The sequence below is a fragment of the Panthera leo genome, chromosome B1 (assembly GCF_018350215.1).
Source record: "Panthera leo isolate Ple1 chromosome B1, P.leo_Ple1_pat1.1, whole genome shotgun sequence".
Lineage (NCBI taxonomy): Eukaryota > Metazoa > Chordata > Mammalia > Carnivora > Felidae > Panthera > Panthera leo.
Genome location: NC_056682.1, coordinates 15,284,227 through 15,311,365, shown reverse-complemented (window position 1 = coordinate 15,311,365; position 27,139 = coordinate 15,284,227). Strand labels below are relative to the sequence as shown.

The 27,139-nt window shown below is 46.3% G+C and overlaps 1 protein-coding gene and 1 long non-coding RNA gene across 10 annotated transcripts in view; both read left to right on the top strand.

Moving 5' to 3' along the window:
• Positions 1 to 16,921, top strand: part of IRF2 (interferon regulatory factor 2) — an 87,175-nt gene extending 70,254 nt beyond the window's left edge. For 6 of the 9 annotated variants that reach the window (XM_042934276.1, XM_042934273.1, XM_042934269.1 and 3 more), the window contains 3 exons: positions 5,783 to 5,947; positions 13,782 to 13,828; positions 15,144 to 16,918. In XM_042934276.1, the coding sequence (XP_042790210.1) occupies positions 5,783 to 5,947; positions 13,782 to 13,828; positions 15,144 to 15,452 (521 nt within the window). In that variant the 3' untranslated portion in view covers positions 15,453 to 16,918. Of the gene's footprint in view, positions 1 to 5,782; positions 5,948 to 13,781; positions 13,829 to 15,143 lie in introns of all 9 variants that reach the window. The other 3 variants (XM_042934272.1, XM_042934274.1, XM_042934270.1) reach the window with 2 other exon arrangements.
• Positions 16,922 to 19,268: 2,347 nt separating this feature from the next.
• Positions 19,269 to 25,175, top strand: LOC122217375. The gene is made up of 3 exons (XR_006201443.1): positions 19,269 to 20,501; positions 22,602 to 22,694; positions 24,363 to 25,175. It is a non-coding gene; the product is annotated as an uncharacterized LOC122217375 (long non-coding RNA).
• Positions 25,176 to 27,139: the final 1,964 nt, after the last annotated feature.

Sequence of the window (27,139 nt, the reverse complement as noted above, 5' to 3'; positions counted from 1 at the left end):
GTGACGGTCTTTCCCACCATTGCTCTTGGACATCTGTCCCAGATCATGCCTGCATTTTATTCATACGCACACACACACACATACACACACACACACACACACACACACACACACACACACCCCAGATTAGAAAGACTTGGGTTTTAGACCTCCTTCTGCAGGTTTTTTATTTTATTTATTTATTTGCCACATGACCTTGGGCAAACTCCCTAACCTCTCTGAGACTCCATGTCCTCAAATATAAGGTAGAAATAATAATACTGATCCTGCCTACCTCACGGGGTTGTTGAGAGCACAAAATGAGCCTAGTGGAAAAGTCACTGTGTAGTTAGAAGGTGGTAAAATAATATTGTGATTAAGTAAGATCCGAGTAAGAAAAGTAGCCTCCAATCTGTGCCTCATCGTCGCAGCTAATATTAACAGTTCCAGTTCTCAGACTTTCAGACAGGACCAAGAAGAAATTTCTCTCCATAATACCACGCCGATGGCCTGATTTTCTGTGCCCTCTGGTATGCTTTAACGTTTCATTTACTTATTTTGAGGGAGACAGAGACAGCGGGAGTGAGGGAGGGGCAGAGAGAGAGAATCCCAGGGCGTCTCCATACTGTCAGCGCAGAGTCTGATGCTTAACTGACTGGGCCACCCAGGTGCCCCCCTCCCCTAATTGGCTTTATTCTCGACCCTGCAGCTACCTAGGTGACCTTGCCGGTCATTTGTCTGGCCTCTCTGGGTCTCAGCTTTCTTTAGTTATAAAGTGGTAGGACCAAGCCTCCCCGCCTTCAGAGGCCCTTGTTTTCATTTCTAATAGTCTCTGCTATTAAGAGCTTTCTGTGACGCATGGGGGCAACTGTGTTCTCAGGTGGAGCCCTCCACTAAGTCAACAATTGTTAATAAAGTTGGGATGACCCTTTAAGGAACCACACTGGCTCATCAGTAACCAGCCACGAATAATATTGTTGTAATTCTTAGCAACTAGGTCCAGATAACATTACATTCCTGTGGGGGACTCTTTCCCCGATGTGCTGGAGAAGGTTGGTGGATTTCAAGCCCCTCCAACCATTGGAGAGTTTCCTTGGCACCCAATATAGAGCTGTTGAAAAGCAATTCCACTGCTGGTTATGAGCCCAGAGTCTCATTAAGGTGAGATGCGTAAGTTTTTATCCTCAGATGGGCTTATTAGGAAGCCAGAGGCGCCCGGTCAGAATTTCCTGAGCTCTCTTAGCTGGGGAGACCATATCGGGGAGTACTTGAGTTGAGCCTTGGGGTCAGGGAAAGTGGAATCTGATTGCTGGTTTTGCCACTTACTGGCTGTCTGGCCTCAAATTAGTATTTAACTCTTCATGATGCCTTTTCCTCGTGTCTAGAATGGGGACAGTAATTGTGCCTTCCTCATGGGGCTGTGGAGACTTATAGATGGGACGTACAGGGTGAGTGGGAAAGGCAAAGATTAAGTGCTTGGGAAGCCTTAGGCTTTGTACGATTACTTATCCGAGAGGATGTTCAGGTGCCTAGCAGGGTGCCACTTGTGACTTTATTTGCCTTAGGGGTTGCTAACAGTTCTGCTACTTGCCCGTCTTTTCAGGTGTCAGGAGTCAGGAGTCGGTGTCACTGGGGGCAAAGGCTAGTGGTTTGGGGAACTCGTGAGAGAGACATAGAGGCAGAGATTGGTCAGTGGATTAGGGGTTGTGCCTAAAGCACATCCAAAGAGCATCTCAGATGTTGAGATTGCCCTGTTTCTCTTTTGGGCTGGAACCTTACGGATTGGGACCTCAATGATGTTCAGATATTAAGTGAAATAATGTAAAATGAACCTCTTCTTGGCCGGTGCACTCAGTTGTGTAACCACCACTATATTCAAGACCTACGACATTTTATTACCCCTAAGCATTTCCTCCCCTTACCCCCAGCTTCTGGCAACCATGGCCCGCCCTATCTTCATCATTTCATCTAGGTTCTAAAAAGCCCGGCGCGCCAGAAGTCCTGACATTTGCTAGGAAACATTCATTGTCACATCCGGCCTTTGCAAGCGGCCATGGTCTCCTCTGGGACTCCGGCTCCAGTCGGTGAGCCTTGCCGTGTTCATTCATCTCTTTGTTTAGCAGAAATTCACTAGCTGCTCTCAGACATCAGCCACGGGCCTGGGCTACAACTTGATACACAAAGTTCTAATCCCAGTTCTCGGCTCTCTCAGGAGCCACAATTTGGTGGCGAAGATGACGCATCCAAATAAAAAGTTAAAAGGAGACATAAAGAATTAACTTGCAATAGGAGGCAGAAAGTCAGGAAGTGTCTCCAGGTCATGTCATGTTGTTAGTGTTGGCCGAGCAGTGGGGACCGCGAGTGAGGGGCGCTCTGGAAGGGGAGGTCAGACAGTTCTGGATGGTCAGGAAAAGGCTCCAGAAAGACAGAGGCATTCTGAATGCTGCCTGTTGCTCACCTTCCCCTTCCAACCCGTGTTACCGCCTCACTGAAGCCTTTGATGCTTCCCACTGGGAGAAAGTTCTCTACTGTCTTTTCTTTTCACGCTGTCCTAAACTTCACCTCTCGAGCCTTCTGTGCTGACCAGGAGCCCTACGAGACAGCTCACAAACCAGGCCCTTGCTGGCTCGGTCATGTCCTGCCCCTCCCCAGTACGTGACAAGTTGTCCTACGAAGTAGGTGCTCAGCAAATCTTCCGTATGTTGAATGACCGAGTCGGGCATTCTGGGCAAAAGCAGCGAGGGCAAGAGTTCCTGGTCAGAGAGTTCGCGGGGCTGTTGTAGAGAGGAAGACTTTTGAGCTGCTGTCATTGGGTACAGTCCCAGCTCGCTTGCCGTCTATTTGCAACGACAGTGCAAGAGAGAATTGAATTTTGGAGTATGGGAAGTTAACGTGGCTTCGATGGAAATCTAATTCATAGAAGAGCCTAATTGCCTTAGTGTGCAGGGTATTACTTGTAGCCAGCCCTCCTCGTACACACGCCCCGTTTGGCTTCTATCTGCCGACTGCTTTTAGGACTTGGGAAATCTCGTTTTCCTGCCATTTTGTCTTCTGTGCGAGAAGAGGCGGAAGAAACTCGAGAGAGGTCGGTGTCAGCACTCAGTCTGTGTCTGGTGAACTGCATAATTGATGCTGTCCTGCTCAAATAGGATAGTCCAAAGATAAAATAAGAATTGGGGAGTCTGCTTGCCATATATAGTCTGCCTTCCTCTTCTTTAATTTTGTCCCCTCCAGGAGAACTTAGACAACATTCCATTTCCCTTCCCTTCTGAATGCTGTGGCTTTGTGGATGGTTATCACATCCCCAGATCTCCTTCCCCAGCCTCGTGCGTGCTTTTCCTCTCTTCCTTCCAGAACCCGAGAATCCTCACTCCCTTCTCAAGCCTTCTCCGAGTAGAATCAGGTCATGTTCTCCCTACGTCGGGCTGGTCATTTCATCTCCCTCCAAAAAAAGCAATTAAAACAGGAACTCATTTCTAAACAAAAATACCAGAGCAATGAAAATACTTTGAGCGGTTAAAACAAGCATTTGTCCATGATGGCAAACTTCTCAAGAAGATTGGAACACGGCGGCCTTCTTGCCTACCCTGATGGTCGGGAAGATGCGAGGGACACGGACACCGTACATAATCCACAGACTGTGTGACTTTGGAGAAGTCAGTCTACCTCTCTGTGCCTGAGTTAGTTTCTTAGTTGATCGTAGGATGATTGTGGTTTGCCTGTCATGGTCATGGGTGGAAATGTTAAAATAACTTACACGAGTAAAACATTGACTGTGATGGCAAAGTATTTTGAGGCCCTTGGGAAAACACTGTTATTCCTTTGTTATTTCCATGGGTTTATTGGTGGCGGTTTTCAGGGATATTTCATCCAGTCAGTTGCCAACAGAAGTCTAAGGTCAGTTCTGTTGGAAAGTAGGGGAGGGCATTAGGGACATTCGAATTAAAACCACCGTAAGATACCACTGCACACCTATCAGAGTGGCTGACAGAAAAATAGTGGCCACGCCAGAAGCGGACGAGAATGTGCATAAATGAGATCATCCCTACGTTGCTGGTGGGAATGGGAAACAGTACAGCCACGTCAAGCCAGAGTTTGGCAGTTCCTTGTAGAATGAAACATGAAGTTACCGTATGACCCAGCAATTGCATTCTTGGGCTTTTATCCCAGAGGGGGGAAACTTAGGTTCACATAAAACCTGAACACACATATTCATAGCAGCCTTATTTGTAACAGCCAAAACATGAAAACGGCCTCCTTCCCCAGCCTCTTGGGTGCCTTTCCTCTCTTCCTTCCGTGGCCGGAGAGTTAAACAGACTGTGCTATATCCACACCAGGGAATATTACTCGGCAGTGAACAGGAACCAACTGTTGGTATCCACAGCAACTTAGGTGAATCTCTAGGGAATTATACTGAATAAAAAGCCAATATAAAAAGGTTACTGTGTGAGCTCATTTATGAAACATCCTTGAAATGACACAAATTATGGAAATGGGGGACAGGTTAGTGGATGTCAGGGGTTAGAGATCATGGGGAAGAGAGGCTGAAGGAAGGCAGATATAAAAGAGTAACGTAGGAGATACTTGTGATGATGGACGTGTTTTGTATTTTGATTGTGCTGGCAAACATGAAACTCCGTAAGTGATAAAATTGCAGAAAGCTAATTGCGTGTGTGCATGCGCGCACACACACGCACGCACGCACGCACGCACAGGAAAACTGAGGAAATCTGAACAAGATGCCTAGAATGTTATCAGTGTCGGTATCCTGGTATTGTACTGTAGTCTTAAATTTTAATTTTTTTAAGTTTATTTATTTTGAGAGAGAGCGTGCCGGTGGGGTAGGAGCAGAAAGAGAGGGGAGAGAGAGAAGCCCAAGCAGGCTCTGCATTATTAGTGCAGAGCCTGATGTGGGGCTCGAACTCGTGAACCATGAGATCATGACCTGAGCTGAAACCAAGAGTCAGATGCTTAACCGACTGAGCCACCAGGCGCCCCAGGAATTGTACTATAATCTTGCAAGATGCTTGCATTGGAGGAAACTGGATAAAGGGCACACAGGATCTCTCTATTACTTCTTCCAACTATACGTGACTCTATAATGACCTCAAACTAAAAGATTTGATTAAAAGGAAGTTGAGGCAGGATTCAGAGGCAAGGTGGTCGGAAATCATCTTGTCAGTGTTCTGGGGAGCTGGTGCTACCAATGTGTGTTGGGCTGGGAAAACCATTCTGTTCCACTGTTCAGATATTCCATCCAGTGGTCATGTTGCCTGCAGGGTAGGAAGGGGCTGGGAGTGTGAACAGAGCACCCACAGCTGGACATGACACAATGGAGTGGATTTTGGTGGTCCTTTCTCCTTAATAATAACATTTGGTAATATCTCTCTGGACCCAGGACCTGGAAAATGGCACAACAGCTTCCTTCGGAGCAAGAACAGAGGAAAGAAATGGGTCAAGTTCAAAGCACTGTCTTTCTGGCCCTGGGGCTAGGTCTGGATGCAGCCTCCAGTCCTGCAGGCTTGGCTGTGATTGGATTGAGTTTGGGACATTGCCACATGTAAGCACCATTGGCCAGCATGCTGGAAATAGCCCTGGGGAGCCAGGTTACTGGCAAGCTGCTTCTCTGGAGACATTAACCCAAAGCTAAAGCTGTCCTTCAGTTTCGTGGCCGATGACATGTGGTGACTGAGAATCTGACTCCTGACCATTCAGCTTTTTGGGGGAAGGTTTTCTTTCTTGAGAGCACACGTTAGAATCGTGAATCAGGCATCGGCGCCTGATGGCTGTCTTTTCTTTGAAGTTGTAGGACAGTCACATCTGGACAGCAACATCGAGGATCAAGAGATTGTCACTAATCCTCCGGACATTTGCCAGGTTGTAGAGGTGACCACCGAGAGTGACGAACAGCCGGTCAGCATGAGCGAGCTCTACCCTCTGCAGATTTCCCCCGTGTCTTCCTATGCAGGTAAGGGGGCAGGAGGGGAGCTTTGGAACTGGGCACAGATCAAGGTGGGGCAGCCCTTCAGGGTGGGGCCACCCACCCTCCACACAGCAGAGAATCTCTCCTCCGTCTTGGGAATTATTCTGGCTTTATTGTCTCAATGAACATCTCCTTGGGTACTTTTGTTCCCAGAAGTCATAGCCATAGCGTTTCTTTACTCGATCGCCCATAACGTCTTTGTGCATGACTAACAAATACTATTTCTTTGGAGAAGTAGTACATCTAAGGCTATTTTGTTTGCAGAAATCTGGAAGGGTGTGTTCGGTGGAATCTGAGTTTGACCAAAAACTGGATAGAACCTCGGGGACCATTTCTTCCAGCTCCTTCATTTTTACAAGTGAAACACTTATTCTAGGTCACATGGCCAGTGAGGGTTTGGGTCAGGACTTGAACTCAACCTTGAGACCTGGACCTTCATTCCACTCTGGCAAGTTTACTTGTTTCCACATATTTTCCCCTTCTTTTTCAATTTAGTAGAGCTTCTAATCAGGCCAGGTATCTGATTCCCCAGGGAAGGGCCACATAATGACCCAGGAGTAGGATTAGAACCAGTTTCATTTGGTTCTTCGATCCTTATAGAACAAACCAATGAGTCCTTTCTCTGCCAACATTACATTATCTTATACTCTCCGATGATCTCTGTTTAATTTTGGGGGGACTTGGTTATAATTAGGAAATATAAATCCCGAGTCAATGTTATTGCTTGCAAACATTACAAAAAGAAAGCAGAGGTCCTATCATGAATAACTACAGTCAGCGCTCATAAATGTCGAGGAGTCCTTCCCAGTGTCCTTTCGTTAGAATGCTGCTCCCATGACTGACACACAGTCGTGTTGGAATTGGGTTGATCGTGACAGGTTCCTTGTGAATTATCAGCCACTAACCCAACCTTTTAGTTCCTGAACATCAACTTTCTGGGTTTGTTTGGGTTTTTTTTTTTTTTTAGCTTATTTTTTAAAGTCGTGGCTAAATAGACATAACACAGAAGTGACCATTTTTGCTACCTTTAAGTGCACATGTCAGCGGCAGTAGGTGCCTTCACAGTGTTGTGTCGTCGCCATCCCCGCCATCGGTCTCCAGAACTTGTTCATCTCGCAAAACTGAAACTCTGTCCCCATTAAACACGAAGTCCCCGGTCCCCTCCCCCCAGCCCACCGAGAGCGACCACCATTCTGCATTCTGCTTCTGTGAATTTGGCTACTGTGGGGGGTACCTCATGTGAGTGGAATCAAACAGTATTCCTCCTCTTGTGATGGGCTTGTTTCCTTTAATGCCCTCAAGGGCCTACCTTTCTTCTGTGCTAAGAACATACAATGAATGTGAGATCAAACCTCGCCTACAAGAACCTTCTAATCTGTCAAACCGGATAAGCTTGTCATTATTTATTTGTCACATTTTGAGCCCCTGCATGTGCCTTTATGGTCTTTGCCAGGCCCCAGGAAGAATAACTACTATTTGCTGCAAGTTTCTTGTGCCCCGGGAACTGGGCTAACGGCCTGGTATCAGCTGACGTGTTTAATTATGAGAATAACCCTGTCAGCCTGGGTATCATCCTTATTCCCTCTTTAAAAATGACAAAACTCAGGCCAGTGTGGGTAAAGCAGCGTGTCCGGGGACGAACAACTGGTAAAACAGATAGAATCCACCTACATGTGGCTGGTGCCCAAAGCCTGTTCTTAACTGCCCCCCCTACCCCGCCCGCCCTCCCCAGTTATGCTGCCCTGGACAGCTGCACAGGGTTCTTCCGTTCAGTGTGCACCCACAGCCCTGATCTCAAGGACCCACCGAAGACGCAGAATGGCATGTTTATGCCTTAATTTTACAGCTGAGATAACACTAGGTTACTTTGCTTATATTTACGTAGCTATGGCTAAAAACGAGTGACTTTCTTCTACATCATGAGCTACAGGCATTATTCCACCCCGTGGGTTTGTTGTTTTAAGGGTCGTAGTTTTATTGTTTTATTTTTTTATTTTTTTAATTAAAAAAAAATTTTTTTTAATGTTTATTTATTTTTGAGACAGAGAGAGACAGAGCATGAATGGGGGAGGGGCAGAGAGAGAGGGAGACACAGAATCCGAAGCAGGCTCCAGGCTCTGAGCCATCAGCCCAGAGCCCGACGCAGGGCTCGAACTCACGGACTGCGAGATCGTGACCTGAGCTGAAGTCGGACGCTCAACCGACTGAGCCACCCAGGCGCCCCAAGGGTCGTAGTTTTAGAATAGATGTTTCTGTTTATCTGTTGAAGACTTTCCGAAGACTTCTTGAGGATTCCGGAAAGACATTTTCTTGCTATTCTTCCCTCAGTGGCATTTTGCCTTAGCAGAAGAATCCCAAGGACAGCTGATCCGTGCAGAGAGAAATGAAAATTTCATTACCCTTTCCAGGATATTTGCATAGATTTGAAAAGAAGGATTCCAGTGCAGGCTGGCAGGCAGCTGGGGGGTGTTGTTGGAACCTTGGCTTTTCTGTCTGGCCTTTGGTTCTTTCCATTGTTTTTATTGTCTGAATTCTCCAGAACCTTTTGGAGTGAGGCTCATTGGCTAGAGCCAAAATGTTTCATCACGGCTGCTTTTCTAGAGCTTACCGATGTGAAATGTACCTGTTACGGGTGGTGGCTGGTTTAAGTCTTTTCGACAGGAGTTTTACGGCTTTCTGCTAGGAGAGGCAGCTCTTTGATTGTAATTCACTCTTCTTATTTTCCGTTCCCCAGAAGGATAGGCTGTTTGTGTTTTCGTGATAAGATTCCTTTGTTTGGACTGGAATTCAACTGTCGACTTCCTCCAACCATTTTCATTCACTTGTTTAGGAAACTGGTATTCGGAGGCTGTTGTTTATTATTTTTTTACCCTCACTGATCACTGAAATCTAATCCAGTAGCATTACAAAACCACATTCAGTTTTGCAAGTCTGCCTAAATTTTGTGGCGAGCAAGAAAAGAGGTGGTTTCTTCGAGTGGAGGTACTTGTGTTGGATGTTTGAAGACAATATAAAATTCTTGCTGGATTCTTAAAACTTTCACCCTGGGGAGAGATAATCCCAAAGGCCAACCTTGGGAAACTCTGGAGGACGGTCATTTTATATTTTGAAAGGTTTATTATAAAGTGGCGCCTTGCATGATGTATCTATGGCACCAGGATTTTATTAGGTAATTGATGGTTTAGTAAAAGAAAGCCATAGCAATATATTGTGGAGGGCTGGACGAGAGGATGGAGAAGAGTTAGAGGAGAGAATATAATACAAAGGATTGATTGGTTATAACCAAGAGAATGGAAATTGCCTATTGACCTGGAACTGGCAGTGAAGACTTCCTTAAGGAAACCATAGTAGGCTTGCATTTGGTTGGGTGGGGCAAAGATAAAAGTACTTTGAAATTAAGAACACTCTGATTTGAATCTTTTGATTGAGCTTTCCAGGGAGTTGAGCAAAGGATGGACGGAAAGAAATCCTTGTCAATCTTATTAATAAAGCTTATGGAATAAGAGCCTTCCAGAAAATGTACCAGGGTATCAGCATGCAAAAAGGCTTTAACACTACACATATTGCATGATTGCACATGGCACATATTGTGTAAAGACGTATTGTTTTCCTCCCCATAATGTTCCTGAGGTGTTTGGACAGTAAAAACTGTGCTAAAGTGGAGTGGGAACCCAAGGCTAGTGTCATCCTAGAACCACCGCTCTGGAAGAAGAACCTCAGAGATCAGCCTACCCAAGGGTTGACCCCCTTCCCTCTCACCAGTCACTTTCAGGGAAACTGGGACCACCGTGTTGAAATGAGCTACTCACGTACCTGTTACCGCTCTGCACGTACTTTATTTAAATTTTTTTTTTTTTTTACATTTTTTTTTGAGAGACAGAGACAGAGCACAAGTGGGGGAGGGGCAGAGAGAGAAGGAGACAGAATCTGAAACAGGCTCCAGGCTCTGAGCTGTCAGCACAGAGCCCGACGTGGGGCTCGAACCCACAAACCATGAGATCATGACCTGAGCCGAAGTCAGACGCCCGACTGACTGAGCCACCCAGGCACCCCTGCACGTACTTAGTCACTAGTGCTAGTCAAGCAACTCCCAGTTTTTTTTATTCCGTTGTATTCACAACCAGTAAAAAACCAAATCCAGACTAATCAAAAGGGAAAACAAGATAACAGTACAGGCTGATATTGGGCAGTAGCGTTGACCCAGAAGCAATAGCTCCAATGAACACATTTGTCACACACAAAAGGATCTCAGGGTGCCTGGGTGGCTCAGTCAGTTAAGTGTCTGACCTCGGCTCAAGTCATGATCTCAGGGATTGTGAGTTCGAGCCCTGCATCGGGCTCTGTGCTGACAGCTCAAGAGCCTGGAGCCTGCTTGGCATCCTCTGTCTCCCTCTCTCTCTGCTCCTCCCCTGCTCATGCACTCTCTCTCTCTCTTTCTCTCTCTCAAAAAATAAACATTAAAAAAAAGGGGGGGGGGTGTCTTGAGAATGGTAATGGTGAGGAAAACCAAGGAAACAGAGGAAAATGGGCCTGTGTGCACCTCAAAGACACTGTGAGCTGGTGATTTGGGGCAGCCAGATGAGCTGTAGTTATTGCAGAGAGAAGGGTCTCGGGTCCTCAGGCTGGAGCTTCACGCATCCATGTGCTCCTAGGTAAAAGGCACTCAAGGCCATTCTTTTAGACAACTAAAAAATCTCAGCCTGCTATTATGGAGCTGTTGTTATATACTGTTATGAAATGCAGTTACTTCAGAAGTGATCTTAATCTAGAAACCATGCTCTCCACTGACATTTGCGTTAAGTTCAGAACACGTATGTCTTTTCTTGTCTCAGACCGTCTCCCTGCAGTTGAAAACTGGGTACTTAAAGGCAGTTAACATTCTGACGGTGGTCATGGTCTCTGCGAGGTCTTCCCAAGGAGTCTCCCCAGGGTCTGCCTTCCAACCTGTCCCGCCGCTGGGGCTCGGGCTGTGGCGGAATCCCGGAACCTTGGTGGTAACTGCTCATTTTGACATATCTCCAGCCCCCGACACACGCCTGTTGGCGTCTGTTTGTTTCTTTTTATTTCAAGGGGAAAGGAACCGAAGATGATGGCATTTAGGGAGGGTACTTAGGAGCAAAAGGGGTCTAGACATGTAGGAAAGGAAGAGAAACCTTGGCTTTGGAGCACAAAGAAAGCTAAGCCTAAAAATGGAAAGGGGATCTTGAAATTTCAGCTGGAGGAGCAGGAGAGCTTCAGGAAGCAGGGCTGCTGCGTTCGGTGCCCGGGGCCCTGGGCTCAGACTCGCAGTTTTGTTTTCTCTCCTCCGTGCTGACTCAGGCCACAACTCTGGCAGGTTTCTCAACATCTCTGTTCCTCATTCTTCTTGGGAGTGGCAATACTGATTCCTGCCTCCTCGGGAGACCGAGCTAGCCCAAGGGTTCCGTGAGCAGGGGAATTTTCCTTTTTTGTTGTTTTTAACTTCTTTTTGTGTGGAAACGTTTCTTGTGCCTGGTGTTGCCAGCCAGCGTCGTTAGCGGCCGAGGCCCGGCCTTGTCCCGGTGGCTGTTGCTCCCAGTTGGGGAGGGAAGTCTTGTCAGTCTGAGGAGAGGAGAGGCCCGTATCCTATCTAGGTGCTCCTGGTCAGCCCTCGGGGATCACTCAGGCCCTGGGGGTGGGGGGCTGGGGGACAGTCACTGGAGGACAGTGGCTGATCCAGGCGTAAAAAGGCTCCAGGGTGGGCCCAATGTGGTCAACATTCTTGATTTGTCTGGTTAAGGAATGAATGAACCTGTGGCCCAGTTTATCCGTTTCTTCTTTAACCTTGACTTCATCGAGATCCTGCTCTGTGGCCAGTGCTCCGGGTGGGTGAAAAGGCTTCGTCTGGACTGGAGCCATCGGGGTCCTGGCTGTGCCACCCGCCAGATGTGAGACTGGAGGCCAGTCCCTCAGTAGATTTAGGATGGAAAGAGGTAGAAGGTGCTAGAACACATGAGCTTTTCTGCATAAGCGGGGGGTTGGGGGGGGGTGGTATGGAAATAGGAGCTGCTCCCCTACTGACGATCTCAGTCAGGGCTGAACAAGACCCACGTGCAAAGACACCAGCACGGCTGACACAGCTCTCTAGAAAAGTACATTGTGATGCTTTCTCTAGGCCTTGTCTGTAAATGAATGACCCAGACTCCGAGATCTCTAAGGGTCAGTGTATTTCTCTGCCCTCTGTGCTTTCGTTTCTCCATGCTGCAAACACTGAAGAGCCGCACGCCATCATTTTTTTTATTTAAAAACGAATTTTTTTTTACCTAAAAAATTTAATTAATTAATTACTTATTTATTTTAATTTTATTATTTTTAGATAAATTTTAAATAATTTTTCAACATTTTAATTTAATTTTTTTTTTCTTTCTTTAAAAAAATCCTGTATGCACAGGTGATGTGTGATCAATCACTTGCTATTGACTTTGACTGTGTTAATCTCTGTGTTGTGCAAATCCAGCGTTGAGCAAGGCTGATGAACTCAGGATAAAGGTGTGCTATCGTTTATTGAGTGTATGCCGTGGGCCAGGCCCTGTGGTAGGCCTTTTCCCACATATCCTCTCACTGATTCATCACTCAGTCCTCTTTGGAAGAGGTCCGTACTCCTGTTTGACAGATGAGGAAGCTGCATTTTGTGAAATTGAGTAACCTGCCGTGTGTCTCACAGCTGGCAGACTGAATTGGGATGGCAACCTAATTGGTTATCTGTCGCTGCACAACAACATAACCACAGACGCAGTGGCTTAAGACAACACACATCCATTATCCCGCCCCGGTTTCTGAGGGCCAGGAGCGCAGGCATGGCTTAGTGGGGTTCTTTGCCCAGCACATTGCCTGCATAGACCTGTGGTCAAGGTGCGATCCAGGGCTGCTAGCTCGACTGAGGACGGAAGTGGTGGGGAGAGTCTTCTTCTAAGCTCACATGGTTTGGCGGGGGGGGGGAATGTAGTTCTTTGCAGGTTGGCAAACTGAGAACCTCGGTTTCTTGCTGGCTGTTGGCTGGAAGCAGCTCTTACTTTTTGGTCATGCAAACCTTCCCAACATGGCTTCCTCAAAGCCAGCCAGGGAGAAAGTCTCCTCACGGGACAGCATTCGGTCCTCGTTAACGTAACCACACACATCCCATCGCTCACTGTGTTCTGTTGCTTCAAACCAAGTCTCAGGTCCCACCTACGCTCCAGAGGAGGGAATCCCAACGAGCAAGTAAACACCAGGAAGGAGATGAGGATCATGGGAGCCCCCCCTAGAATCTGTCCGCCACAGTAACCCGGGTGGGAAATGTAACTTTATAAACCCAACATAGAAGTATGAAAGGGACATGAGGTAAAGGACCAGATCCAAGTAAGTGGGGGTAATCCAGGAAGGCTCTGAGTCGGGACTTGAGTGAACTGACAGGGATGGAAAGAAAGCACGAGTGGGGTGCGTGGATGGATCAGCCCTGAGGAAAGGGGGTGAGGCAGACGCAGGAGGGAGCGGAGAGCAGATTGGCATCCTGGGGACCAACACCCCATCCTGGGAGGCGGCGGCCATGAAAAAACATAGCCTGGCCCCCAGAAAGGGAGCTACCCCCCAACTCTAAAACTTTTCTCGGGAGGGCCAAAATCAGAGACATAAAATCCACTGCAATGTCTCCCGAGCCCCAAGTGCTTAACTTTACAAAGGGGTTGAAGATGAGTTCGCTGACCCATTTCTTTTGGGAAAAAAAAAAAAAAGAAGTGCTGATATATTTTTCAAATACTGCCTGAGCCTCACGACAGTTGGAGCGGCAGGAATGATGGCCCTGTGTTTTTCTCTCTGTGAACAGAAAGCGAAACTACCGATAGTGTGCCCAGTGATGAAGAGAGCGCCGAGGTAAGCATGGAGGCCGCCACTCGGCTCCAACCGACGCTGTGGGAAACCATTTCCATTCCCATCCAGCACCTCGGTGTCCCGGCTGCTGGTTAAGCTGCTCTGTGTTTGATCATGAGTTTTCCTGGAGGAGTGTGTGTGTGTGTGTGTGTGTGTCTTAAAATATACATAACATGAAATTTACCACACTTTTGGATTTTGAATTCTAAATTTAAGCTTTGGGACCTGAGCGGGAGGCAAGAGAGTGAGATGTTACTATTAGAAAAAGAGGCTATGACGGCAGGAAAAGGAAATTCAAGTGGAGGCCAGGAACTGTTGATATTCTCACCACTATAAACATCCCAGTTCAGCCGCAGAAATAGAACGTCCAAGTGGCCAAGAGCAGTGACCGGAAGTAACTGTCAGAAAGTGCTAATAAGCAAATGTATCGGCACCTTTACCTGGAGTCCCCTCTCTCTGTGATCGGCGCCGAGGCTAGATGTGTGTTCAGTCTGGATTCCCAGTCGCCTGCTTCCCATTTCCCTGCTCGAGGCTGGGCTCACACAATGGCAGGAAATGGCTGTAATGTGATGGAAAGCATTCCTGCTAAGGGCCTGCTTTGTGTCTGTATTTGAGGTAGAGAGACTGACCGACTAATGGTTGTTTTTAATTCGTCATTTCCCAGTGTACTAAATACTTCAAATAAGAGTCCAGGAATTCTGCAAAGACAGGAAGCGTAGATGCTCACATGCCAACCCTGTTTCTTCAAGGTCAGAAATTCCAGCTCATCCTCTGAGCGAAGCCACCTTGGAGGCCCCCTGTTTGCTCGGCACACTGGAGCTCTAAGCTATACACATTTGAAGACAACGGAAGGGCTCCTACCCTCCGAGTTCCTCACTTCCCTTTCTCTGAAAACGCAGATTGACTCATAGATTGGATTGGGCCAGGAGTGAGGAACCAAGTCTCTATGACAGACCAGCCATGATGACCTAAAACCTAACCTAACGATCAGGCTGGGTGGTTGGAGGAGAGGGGAACCAGAAACCCAAGTTGCTGCCTTGTTTTCCTGCCTTCATAGAACAGTCTTGCCTGTTTTTTTCTGGGAGGTAGCAAATGGGAATTGATAAAAAGGGAAGAGAAACCATTGCTTGGGATGTGAATAGCTGGGTATGGATGTCAGTTGAGGGCTGTCGAGACGCTAAGCTTCTGTTCATTCCACGCCTCTTAAGAAATTCATTTAACACACCGACACGTGGGAACAGTGGTGCCTCTTTATAGAAAGCCGTTCGGTAGAAGGCAAAGAAAAAAGATGTATCTCTCGATTATTTTTCTTTGCAAGGGACGACCGCACTGGCGGAAGAGGAACATTGAAGGCAAACAGTACCTCAGCAACATGGGGACACGAAGCACCTACCTGCTGCCCAGCATGGCGACCTTCGTTACTTCCAACAAACCTGACCTCCAGGTCACCATCAAAGAGGAGAGCTGTCCGGTGCCTTACAACAGCTCGTGGCCCACTTTACCAGACCTCCCCCTCCCGCCCTCCGTGACCCCAGCGCCCAGCAGCAGTCGGCCGGACCGGGAGACGCGGGCCAGCGTCATCAAGAAAACGTCAGATATCACCCAGGCCCGCGTCAAGAGCTGTTAAGCCTTTGACTTCCCCCGGTGGTTGTTGGGATGTCTTGGCTGTGTTTTGTTGTTTGTTTGTATTTTATTTTTCTCTCTGACACCTATCTTAGACAAATCTAAGGGAAAAAGCCTTGACAATAGAACATTGATTGCTGTGTCCAACTCCAGTACTGGAGCTTCTTTTTAACTCAGGACTCCAGCCCATTGGTAGACGCGTGTCTCTAGAGCCTGCTGGATCTCCCAGGGCTGCTCCCTCAAGTTCAAGGACGTCATAGGACCAACACCCACACGGGCAGCGCGGTGCTGCGTTGCCTGCGGTCAAGGCCAGCACAGTGGAGTGGATGCCTCAGAACGGATGAGAAAATGTGAACTAGCTGGAATTTTGTATTCTTGTGAATATGTACATAGGGCAGCACTAGCGACGTTGCAGTCTGCTTCTGCACCTTATCTTAAAGCACTTACAGATAGACCTTCTTCTTGTGATCTTGCTCTATTTCACGGCACATTTCAGCGTTCCCCCTTCGCGGCCCTTTGTGTCCTGCCTCCCGGCCCGTCCCCTCCACTTCCCTTTCCTCCTTGTCCTCCCCGCAGAGGCTGCGTTCCGCATCCCTGAGGAGGAGAAGAAGAAAAAGAGCTTCTCCACAGATGTCCCATTTTTAAGACTGCTTTAAAAAAAAAAAGAAAGAAAGAAAGAAAGAGAAAATCTAATCTGCTGTGCTTGAATGCCACGCGGTACAGAGGAAAACTATCATGGAGATATTATGCAAATTCCCAGATTTGAAGACAAAAATATTCTAATTCTAACCAGAGCAAGCTTTTTTATTTTTTATACAGGGGAATATTTTATTCAAGGTAAAATTCTAAAGAAAATATAATTGTTTTTTATCTTTTCTACAGCAAATTTATAATTTTAAGATTCCTTTTCTTGTTTATCAGCAGTTGTTATTACATCCTTGTGGCACATTTTTTTTTAATTTTGTAAAGGTGAAAAAGCTTTTATGAGCTCATGTAGCAATCAAATTATCCTGTGGATTGATAATAAATGAATATGATATATAGTTAAATTTTTAATGGGCATCATGCCTGACTTTGTCTGTGTCTACTTGGGAGCACCACCATGGGACAGGGCTGGACAAGTATCGTTGCTTCTTGGGCATCAAAACTTTCTCCCATTTCAACCACGAGAAACCCCGGGGGGTTCTTAACCATGAGGACCAATTGGCCTCTTCTCTCGAATGCTCACCATGAGCCAGGTGCCAGGCTGCGTGTTTTACAGGAGTTCCCTTTCTCACTCATCAAGGTTGTGTCCAGGAGAGAGACTTCTCTCCATTTCACATGGAAGAAATGGTGACTTTTAAAATGCCTTTGCTCAAGGCCACATGGGTAGTAATCAAGGGCACGAATGAAGCCCAAGTCTGGTGTGACTGTGGAGGCAGTCATTTACCTGCTCCCCCCTCTCCTTCTCCACCTCAGTGCTGCTCCTGTTCTTCCCCATAGGCTTATACATAAGACGAAAATTTTGTATTTTAAAAAAAAATTTTTTTAAGAACGTTTATTTATTATTGAGAGACAGAGTGTGAGCATGGGAGAGGCAGGGAGAGAGGGAGACACAGAATCTGAAGCGGGCTCCAGGCTCTGAGCTGTCGGCACAGAGCCCGACACGGGGCTCGAACTCACAAACTGTGAGATCATGACATGAGCCAAAGATGGACGCTTAACCTACTGAGCCACCCAGGCGCCCCTGAAAATGTTGTATTTATGTCACACACCAGGCCCAAGGGCAAGACGTTTTCAGTAACAGGAGGTACCTGTTGGGTTCCTAGTCTCCATCAGTCCTCATTCCAGGACCTGACCCTTAGACTGAGAAGCTGCCCTCAGTACATAGGACATGTCTTTTTGCATGAGAAAACTCCAGACTCCATCACCCATTTGTCATTTCAAGGTGTATACCTGACCTTGGCAAAGCCACTGCGCTAACCTCTCCTGCTTCCGAGATGTCTACAAAATCCGAAAACTGAGGCTTAGCTGCCTGTCTGCTACCTCCAGGGTTGTGGAGGAGATTGCCAAGTTAATTTTTGAAAAGGTTCCTTCAATGAAAGGACAGTGAGCTGTTTTTATGCTTTTCTCCATGTGTGGCTACAGACATAATGAGTGGTCATAACATTATCCAGCTCTGAACGGAAATTAACTGAAGCATTTTCCTGGTTGATGTGTTGAAATGCCACATCTGGATGGTTGACTGCTTCTGCGAGGAGCACTTTGTGGACCGTGTGTTTACCTCAATTTCATGGGTGAGCCTCACTTTCTTAGTGAAAAAAGTCCCAGAGAACCTACTCGTCTTCAGAGTCCTAAATAGAGGAGTCCAGCTCTCTGTGACTTGTATCTAAGTCCTTTTATTTGACCCTCCCGTTTTAAAATAAACTAAAAAAAAAAAAGTCGTAGCAGAACGTGGCCCTAAGCCACGTGGCCTGGCAGTCACTGGTTTGTGGGTCGCTCCTGGTCCCCGTCCCCTTCTCTCTTCCCAGCTTGCTTCTCTGAGGAGCCAGCTCACATCCTGCCCCTTTGCGCAGCTCTGCGCCACCCCCGCTTGCGTCCCCCACCTCTGTGGGTGTAACCAAGACTTCCAGAACCTGACCAGGTGAAAGAAAGTTCAGGATTTGGAAATGCACAATTGAAGTCCCAAGGATAATCATCCATGGCGGTGGAAAACAGAACCCCGTTTAAATTCTTTCTGAGGAAGGCTGTATTGTTTCTAAGTGTTACTAGCCAGTTGTGTAGAAAACAATGGTGGGGGTTGACGTGAGGAAGAAAAGCAAATGAGATGGGGCATCTCAGGGACTCAAGCCTCAGACCTTGTTGTTGTCAGTTAGAGGAAGTACAAGGGACATGTGCTCCGTTTGGCTCGCGCCTGTGTGAGCTGATAGGCTTTTATGATGGGCTGTGTGTGTGTGTGTGTGTGTGTCTAAGTAGCAAGTTCGATGGAACGACTTCTGGAACAATAATCTCCATTCTCTGCAGCCGGCATCCAGGGCTCTCCCCTGATAACAGAAACAGTGTACAGCTATGAGCTGTGAATCCAGTGACAGGATCTTTCTCCCAGTCAGAAGGCCGAGAGAACCCAGCACATCCTCCAACTGCACAAGGCTTCCAGAACACCATTTGCAAGTATCTAAATAAATCCATGCTCAACCGTAGCATTTTTTCAATGTTTTGATGAAGTGACTGCCAAAGGAGGTGTTTAGTCTGTGCAAATGTATTTATAGAGGAGAAGAAATACACATGGAAAGAAATCCACACAAATCCATTGGACATCAACCCCCCCCAAACAGTATCCCTTTTTGGCTCCTCGCTGCTCAAGTATACTAAACTATCAGGTACCCACTAAGGAGATAAAAATTTTAAGAATGAGGAAGATTAGAGATTTGGTCTCAGCATTCTGAATTTTAAAACTTGTGCTTTTGGAAATATTTTGCATGTGAATGAAAAAGACGTTAAGCCCCAATGGCCTCCTGCCCTAAACCAGAGAGAGGGAACATTAGACATTCCATTTGCTTGAGGCTATTCTTTGAACGTTGAATTCATTAGGTTTTAAAAGCCCCTGTTATTCTAGCTGTGGACCAACAGACTCAGATAAAAGGTGAAAGTAAGAACCCCACTCTTCTGCCAAATTTCTACTGAAGAAAGACAAAGAGCAGGCGAGGAAGAGGTTTGCAACGAGGTAGCCGAGAAGGGTCCCTGGCATGCAGTCTCAGTACCAGTTTCGGTTTGGAAAGAGAATGGAAACAGAAACTGGTTTTTACCTGGTGGTGTTCAGTTACCTCATCCTAAAATTCCATCCAGTGGTGTACCCAGGGCCACGATGATCATAGCCAGCGGGAGGCGAACCTGACCAGCCAAGGGCACCGGGAGCCAGCTCTGCGTCTGTTCCCGGGCCACAGTGGACCCCTTCCCAAGAGTGTCACAGCCCACGGGACTGTAGGCTTCTCGGGGCTGTGTCTCAGTCATGCCTGCATCCCAACATGAGGAACAAGGTTGGCAGTCACCCCCAGAATCTCCTCCTCCTCCTCCTCCTCAGAGATCGACCATTCCTGTGTCAAAAGGACAGGGCTGGGGCTCGGGAACGTGGCCAGCCCCAGACCTAGAGAGGAGCCCCACGGCGTGCCAAGAAGGTGCTGGGTGAAACGTTAACACCCTGAGGCTGCCTGGCCTCTGGGCCCCAGCGCGCCCTTCTGGACACTGACCCCGTCCCCCCGCTGCAGCTCGGGCATCCCTGGCTGTGCTGTGGGGGCAAATGAGGGTTTGTTGCGTTTCCTTCTGTGGCTGTGCTAACAACAGGTGCAGGGGCTCCGTGTCTCTGCTACTGAAAATAGTGCCTGGAAGGAAGGAAGTGGCCAGGCCTAATAGCTGGTTTTAGCAGAAATGTTAAGTCTGTCCAAGAACTTGAGTCATGCTGTGGAAGGAGCAAGATGCAGGACATCTCAGAGTGCACACGGTCCGAAAAACATTTTCTGGAGTCCTTTGACCAATTTCATTAGACGGAAAGCTGCATGTGCACTTCTGTTCCTCTAAGCAAGCTGCTCTTTGGAAGTTTGGTCATTTGCTCTGTAGCTGCTCTGTAAACACAGGGGAATGGAGAATGCTGGCTCCGGGGAATGTGTCGTGCCGGGATTGTGCAAGCACCGCTCGGTGAACCCCTTACACGCGTGGCTGGGGAAACACCACCATCACATGCCATGGCCTGCGCGGCACCAACAGTTGATTTTAATAACACAACTGTTTTTGCAGGTGCAAAAAATTCCAGAGCGATTGCACCTCTCAGTTTCAGTTTTGGTTGAGAAGAACGTTTCAAAATTGAAACACCCCAACACCCATCCGCATGAATCCTCAGGGAAGGAGAATACCCAAAATGTTCCATCTGCCAAAAGCTTGGGGCCCAGATCTGAGGATGCTCATGTTCTCCAAATTCTCCCCAAGGCACCAGTTGAAAGGTGTTGACATTTCGAATCAACAAGTTATATGCTTGAACCCACTGTCTGAAGTTTCAGGATAATGTTAGCAGCTAAAGAAGGTGAGTTCCTTTGGATTAGGGATGGCTAAGCCTTTATTCACTCCTAGAAATAACATTGATAAATATTCTCTGTGGAGTTCACTGTTCTGACTCCCAAAGAGGTTATAAACTCGGATTTCTCTTGTCTTTCCCAGAGGATCTAATGCGATACATCCTGCAGTACCTTTTTCTCTGGGAAGTTCACATATCGTAGTCTTAATGTAACTGTGAAATACAGAAGAGATATCATTTCATATTCATAGGCTGAGCTCCAACACATCCAGGGTAGAGGCAAACAGGAATCTTAGTAAAAGTGCAAATTACAACTCCAAGCCTTTGCTCAAATTTCACCCCATGGCTTCAGGGGTCACAGCAACACGGCTGTGATCTGGGAATGAAGACACAGGCTGGTTGACTAGATTGATGTTTGCAAACTTTTATGTGCAAGGTTGATTTAAAGTAATGTGATTCCAAATGCCTTTCTGTAGCATCTCATGAATTTAATTAGGGTCACCAATCATCTTGGTTTGCCCAGGACTGAAGGAGTCCTGGGATCAGGGGGCTGGGCCAGCGGGGGCGGGGGGGGGGGGCGGGCGGCTTTAGTGGTGAAACTGAGAAAGTCTCAGGCAAGCTGGGAGGAGTTAGTCACCCTAAATTTAATGCCAAGATCCAGAGAACAGATACCATTTTGTGTTCTTTGAGGATTTTCTAAACCCAAGTGGAAGCTTCATGAGGAGGTGTTATTGAGGGTATATTGTTGATGAGTCTATTACTAATACATTAATTTAGTAGTAGTGTTCTGTTAAGAAAAGATTCACTCATTGGACACTCTCTATTGTGTTCTCACTAGTTGCCAGGGCTGTTCTAAGTGTTAGAAAACTGTACAGATACGAACAAAACTAAGTCCTTGTTCCAGCAGGGATGGACAGTCAACCAATAAGTCATCTTTGAGTGACAGTAATAAATACTATGGAGAAAAATAAAGCTGGGTAAGAGAGATAGGGAGTGAACGGGGGTATTCAGACTTTCATTTTAGAGCTTAAAGGATCAGTTGAAGTGTTGGCAGTTGCAAAGACCAGCAGTTAGTGGGAAATAAGGAAAACAGTGTGTATCAGCAGGGTTCAGTTGCAGGAAACAGAAACCACTCTAGCTATTTTAGGCAGAAAGGCAATGAACAGAGAGAAGCAGGTGTTTACTGCATTGTTTGGAAAGCTGGAGGACCTGACTTGGTTCCATAGCTGCCACTGCCGTGAAGCTCGGAAATCAGGAGGCTGCCGCTGTAAGGAATGACTGAGAACACATTGCTGTCCCTGAAATGTGAGAAGTAAGAAGTGCCTGTCACCCCCCTTCTGACTATCTCTTAGCACCCATTAAATTAGTGACCAAAAGCCCCAGTGTCTCCACAATCGTGTTTGCCAATGGTTCCAGCGAAATCAACGGCAAGGTGGATTTTGCTTCAATTTTGACTTCCAGCCTCATGCAAATGCGTATAATTAGTCGACCCTAATTCACAATTAGAAATCCAGCTGCAAGAAAGACTAGGAAACGTGGTTCTAGATTTCCAACCTCTGAGTTAGAAAAAGACACACGAGAAGGAGTTGGGAATGAGCCTATTCAGGACATCCATACATCTCCAGGAAACCACTCTATGCCAAGAAGACCAAAGGAAGTAGAAAATCCAAGGTAAGACTGTCCAGAGAATCAAACTTCATCCTGTACATCCAGCGTGTATGGGAAGGCAACATTGTGTAGTGGGAAGAAATTAGGTTTTGAAATCAGATAAACCTAGATTCAGTTCTCACTTGCTGATGACTTTGAGCAGTCTCTTAATACCTATGAGAAATGGCCTCTTTATATATAAAAAGGAGTATTAGCACCTTACTTGGAAGCATGTTGTAAGCATTAAATAAGATAATACTATTAAAATATAGGGCATATTGTAGGCATTCAATTTTATCAACCATACAGCTTGTATGTAAAATTGTTAACAAACATATTTTGGAGTGCTGATTCCAAATTACCCATCTTCTCCCAGACTTAGATTAATTCAAGGATTCACCACAGAAGATCCCAATTTCTATGTAGCTAAAATGAGCCGGATTTTTTTTTTTTTTTTTTAAGATCCTGGGCCATCCTTTACCAGGACGGGCTAATTCTATTATTGAGTGGCTTAGAAGGAGCTAAGAAAACATTCCTTTCGTAGAAGTTGAAAAGGTCAGAACTTACTGGTAGTTACTTTTAGTTTTTACAACACAGAATCAAGTAAAAAAAATTTTTTTTAATGTTTATTTATATTTTCAGAGAGAGAGAGACAGAGTGCAAACAGGGGAGGGCAGAGAGAGAGGGAGACACAGAATCTGAAGCAGGCTTCAGGCTCGTAGCTGTCAGTACAGAGCCCAGCGCGGGGCTCAAATTCACAAACCATGAGATCATGAACTGAGCTGAAGTCGGATGCTCAACTGACTGAGCCACCCAGGCGCCCCTCAAACAAAAATTTTAAATGCCTTATAAAACCTCCAAGGGGAATTAAATAAACTTTTGATTATTGAGGTGACTCTCTGGGTCGGCAATGTAATACCCATCTATCATGGACCAGTTTGCACCACATTTCCCACAAGATTCATGTGATGCATGACATTTGGCTCAGCAATTTCAAAATTAGGTGTATTTCAACGTACTTATAAAACAGGCTATCAAACAATTAAGCTTTTGTGCTTTTTGGGCTCATGGATGGGATGAGGGAACTTATATGGCAGATGGTTTGTCAGAGCCCAAACATGCGCCAGGTGTGAGGGCAGGAGTACTCCCTCCTGGGGCCTCTGTTTGCCTACGTCGATTAACATCGGGGCTGAGAAGGCTCTGGAAGAAGAGCTAGAAGATAGAGACTAGATCCTGGGAGGATGTGACCAGCTGGAGTCCATAAGACTCTGAAGGTGGTAGGTGAACATAAGCTGTTCTCGTAGCGTCAAGACTGTTGCTTGAGCCCATAAGGACACTTGGCCACCCTTGAGAAGCATGTGTACCCCGAGGAGAGAATGGCGGAGGGTGTGGAGAACTGCCACCTGAGGGCCCCTCCCCCTCCTTATCTCCCTGGCTAGTGGTTTGATGAGTCGTGGCCTGAGCCCGAGTGGCAGATCCAGTAGAATGACCAGAATGACCCTGGAAAGGGCAGAAGCAGATGGCCAGGAGGAGCTCTCAGACATTCTGGAGTAGGGCCCCATCATTGGGACATAGGGTGGCCTTAGCCAAGGGATGAGAACTTGGCTACAAGTGGCTAGGTAGTGGGGCCGGCAGGCGGCCCAGGGAAGCAGCCACTCCAAGCCTAGGGATGGACGAGGTGTACTTGGTGGGTGGGTGCATGAAGCAGAGAACCCAAGACACGAGAGCTGGAGGGGACCTCAAAACTGGGTGGTAGTAATGGAAAAGGGTTCTGCTACTGAAATCCTTAGGTTGCATAGGTTGGGCTTTCAAGTTAGGGACACAGTCTATGTGTCCTATGGCGTCACATGGATGCAGGATGGTAAACATTGGGGCATTCAAATTACAAATGAATAATAAAAAATTGGGGATGGGGGGCGCCTGGGTGGCTCAGTTGGTTGAGCATCCAACTCCGGCTCAGGTCATGATCTCAGGTTTGTGAGTTCGAGCCCCACGTTGGGCTGTCTCCTGTCAGCGCAGGACCTGCTGCGGATCCTCTGTCCCCCTCTCTCTGCCCCTCCCTTGCTTGCTCTCTCTCTCTCTCTCTTTCAAAAACTGAATTAACATTTTAAAAAAAGTTTTTTTCATCGTAGTGTGACCATTATGATGTAAAAGTGTATTTCTTCTTCATTTCTTCAAGACTGTCGAGATTTCCCCTCCTGTCTTCTCTTTCCTCACCATCAGATCTGTAAGGAACACCGCTGCTTCTCCATGTGTCTGATTCTCCTCCAGAAACAAGGCTTCTCTCATGAGTGTTCCTTCACTCACATTGAAGACCCTACAGGGAATCAATACCACATACATGTGCCTTCTAGAGAATTCTTTTGAAGGATGAGCTGCTTCCAGCAAGGGATAGGTGGGGAAAACGTCAACAAAAGCACTGATGATGAAAATTTAATGTATATACTTGTATAACTAACACCAAAGCAAAGTTGGGAATGTGATCAAATAATAGAATGTAAACATGTGTTCGGGCCAAGCAGGAAGAGTGTAACTAAAAAACGGTGGAAGAAGGGAGGAAGAAGGGACCACCATCTCATTCATTGTTCATTCTCTCGTATTATTCATTATATCAATGATATTGACAGATACTGGGTATGAGTCGTATCACACCACTTAAAATGGACAAAACAATAAAAAGTGAAGAAAAAGAGAAATCAAAGGTATTAAAAAAGACATAAGTCTAGAAGTATCCAAATGTTCCTGCATGAAAACAACATGGCCAAATATCTTGGTCCAGTAATATGGCTGCTACAGATGGAATGTTTGTGTCTGTCCAGAATTTGTATGTTGAAGACTCTTTCCTCGGTACTGGGAAATGGGGCCTTGGGAAGTGATTAGGTCACGGGGTAGAGCCCTCATGAATGAGATTCATGCCCTTAGAAGAGAGGCTCCGGAAATCTCCCTCCTCCCCTCCATTATGTGAGGACACGGCAAAAAACAGCCATTCCATGCCTTTATCTCAGACTTCCCACCTCCGGAACTGTGAGAAATAAATTTCTGTTGTTTATAAGCCACCCAGTCTATGGTATTCTTGGTTTAGCAGCCTGAATGGACTAAAACAATGGCTCTGGAAATTGCTCAGTTCAGTGATTTGAAGGAGAGGATAAGGAAATGTTCACACACCAGACTCTGGGGAGGGGAAGGTGTCTAGAAAGAAAACAGTGCTTTGTCTCACTGCTTCGACTTGTTTCTAGTTATGGGATTTCATCTGTTTTGAATTTTATAAACATTTCAATAATGTATGAGATTTTGGGGATGATGAAAAGAGAAAATGGGTTCAAAAGGGTTAAGAAACAGTAATCTAAGCAAGTTTCCATATTTGGAGGATAAGTGCAAGCACCTGAAATCGAGTCTCTTCATACAGACTTTAAATTCAACAGGAGCACAAGAATACCACCCGTAGCCCATGACGTCAGCATGAGAAGAGACAGAATACCCCAAACTTCAAATTACCAACAAGGAGAGAAATGAAGGCTGTATCCCAAGAGAGCTCCTATCACTTGTCACTATAAGCTGGGTAAGAGCGTGGGAGAGAGACTTAAAATCTCCAGGAAAAAGAGTAAAGAGACAGGGAGCACTTAGCTGTAGTGTAGACAAAAACACTCACAGAAAGAGCAAGTTTTAAAACTAAGTGAAATGTCTACCGCACAGTGAGGGAGAAGGTGCTTGAAAGTGAACAGAACCAGAAATAGCCGCTACAGGAAAGCTTTACTTTGTGGGAGAATCAGGTAAACCAAAAAAGGGCGGTGCACCTTAGAGACCTGGCAATGAACGGAAAAGAAGGAACTAAGAAGAAAACTTAGGATCTTGCAGAAATGACACATAAATAAGACCTGAGGGCTCTGCTCCCCATCACTGTCCCCCAGAGACATTTTACCTTGCGGCACGGACAGCTGACAGTGTTCTTGAATTAGGAATTCTGTTAAAAATGGCTCAGCAAAAGAAAAAAAAAATCAACCTAACTCTATAAAGAGATGCTATTAGAAGAACCCAGAGGGGTGCCTGCGTGGCTCAGTCGGTTAAGCATCCAACTTTGGCTCGGGTCATGATCTCATAGTTCATGGGTTTGAACCCCGTGTCGGGCTCTATGCTGACAGCTCAGAGCCCTGAGCCTGCTTGGGACTCTGTGTCTCCCTGTCTCTCTGCCCCTCCCCCATTGCACTCTGTTTCTCTCTCTCTCTCAAAAAGAAATAAACATTAAAAAAATTAAAAAAAGAAAAAGACAATAGATTTGGATGTTGCATGATTTCAACATTGAACAAGGGCAGTTAAATGATCAGGAAGATGAAAACAAAATAAAGAAAGGTGTAGCCGAGGTGGAAGACAATGTGATCGAAATGGAAGATAGGCAAATAAAGTGCAACATATAGAATAGCAGTTCCTGAAGAAGGAAAACAAAGCAATGAAACATAACTATAATCCAAGAAAACTGCAGAAATAAGAAAAAATGTAAATCAATATTTTAAAAGGCTCACTACATATCTAGGAAAATTTTCCAGAAAGAACTTGAGGCATTTTTGGGTAAACCATGAGATTTAAAAACAATTTTTTTATTGCCTTTATTTATTTTTGAAAGGCAGAGAGAGACAAAGCATGAGTGGGGGAGGGGCAGAGAGAGAGGGAGACACAGAATCTGAAGCAGGCTTCAGGCTCTGAGCTGTCAGCACAGCTGACAGGGGCTCGATGTGGGGCTCGAAGTCACGAACTGTGAGATCGTGATCTGAGCTGAAGTCAGACGCTTAACCAACTCAGCCACCCAGCTGCCCCCGAACCATGAGATTTTATAGACACACACACATACCCACAATCCTCAGCACCTGTATTGATGATAGCTTACATCAAACTGGTGGCTTAAAGCAACATAAATTTATTTTTATACAGTTCTGGAGTCTGGAAGTCCAAAATCAAGGTGTCAGTATGTTCCCTTTGAAGGGTCTATGAGAGAATCCTCTAGGCTT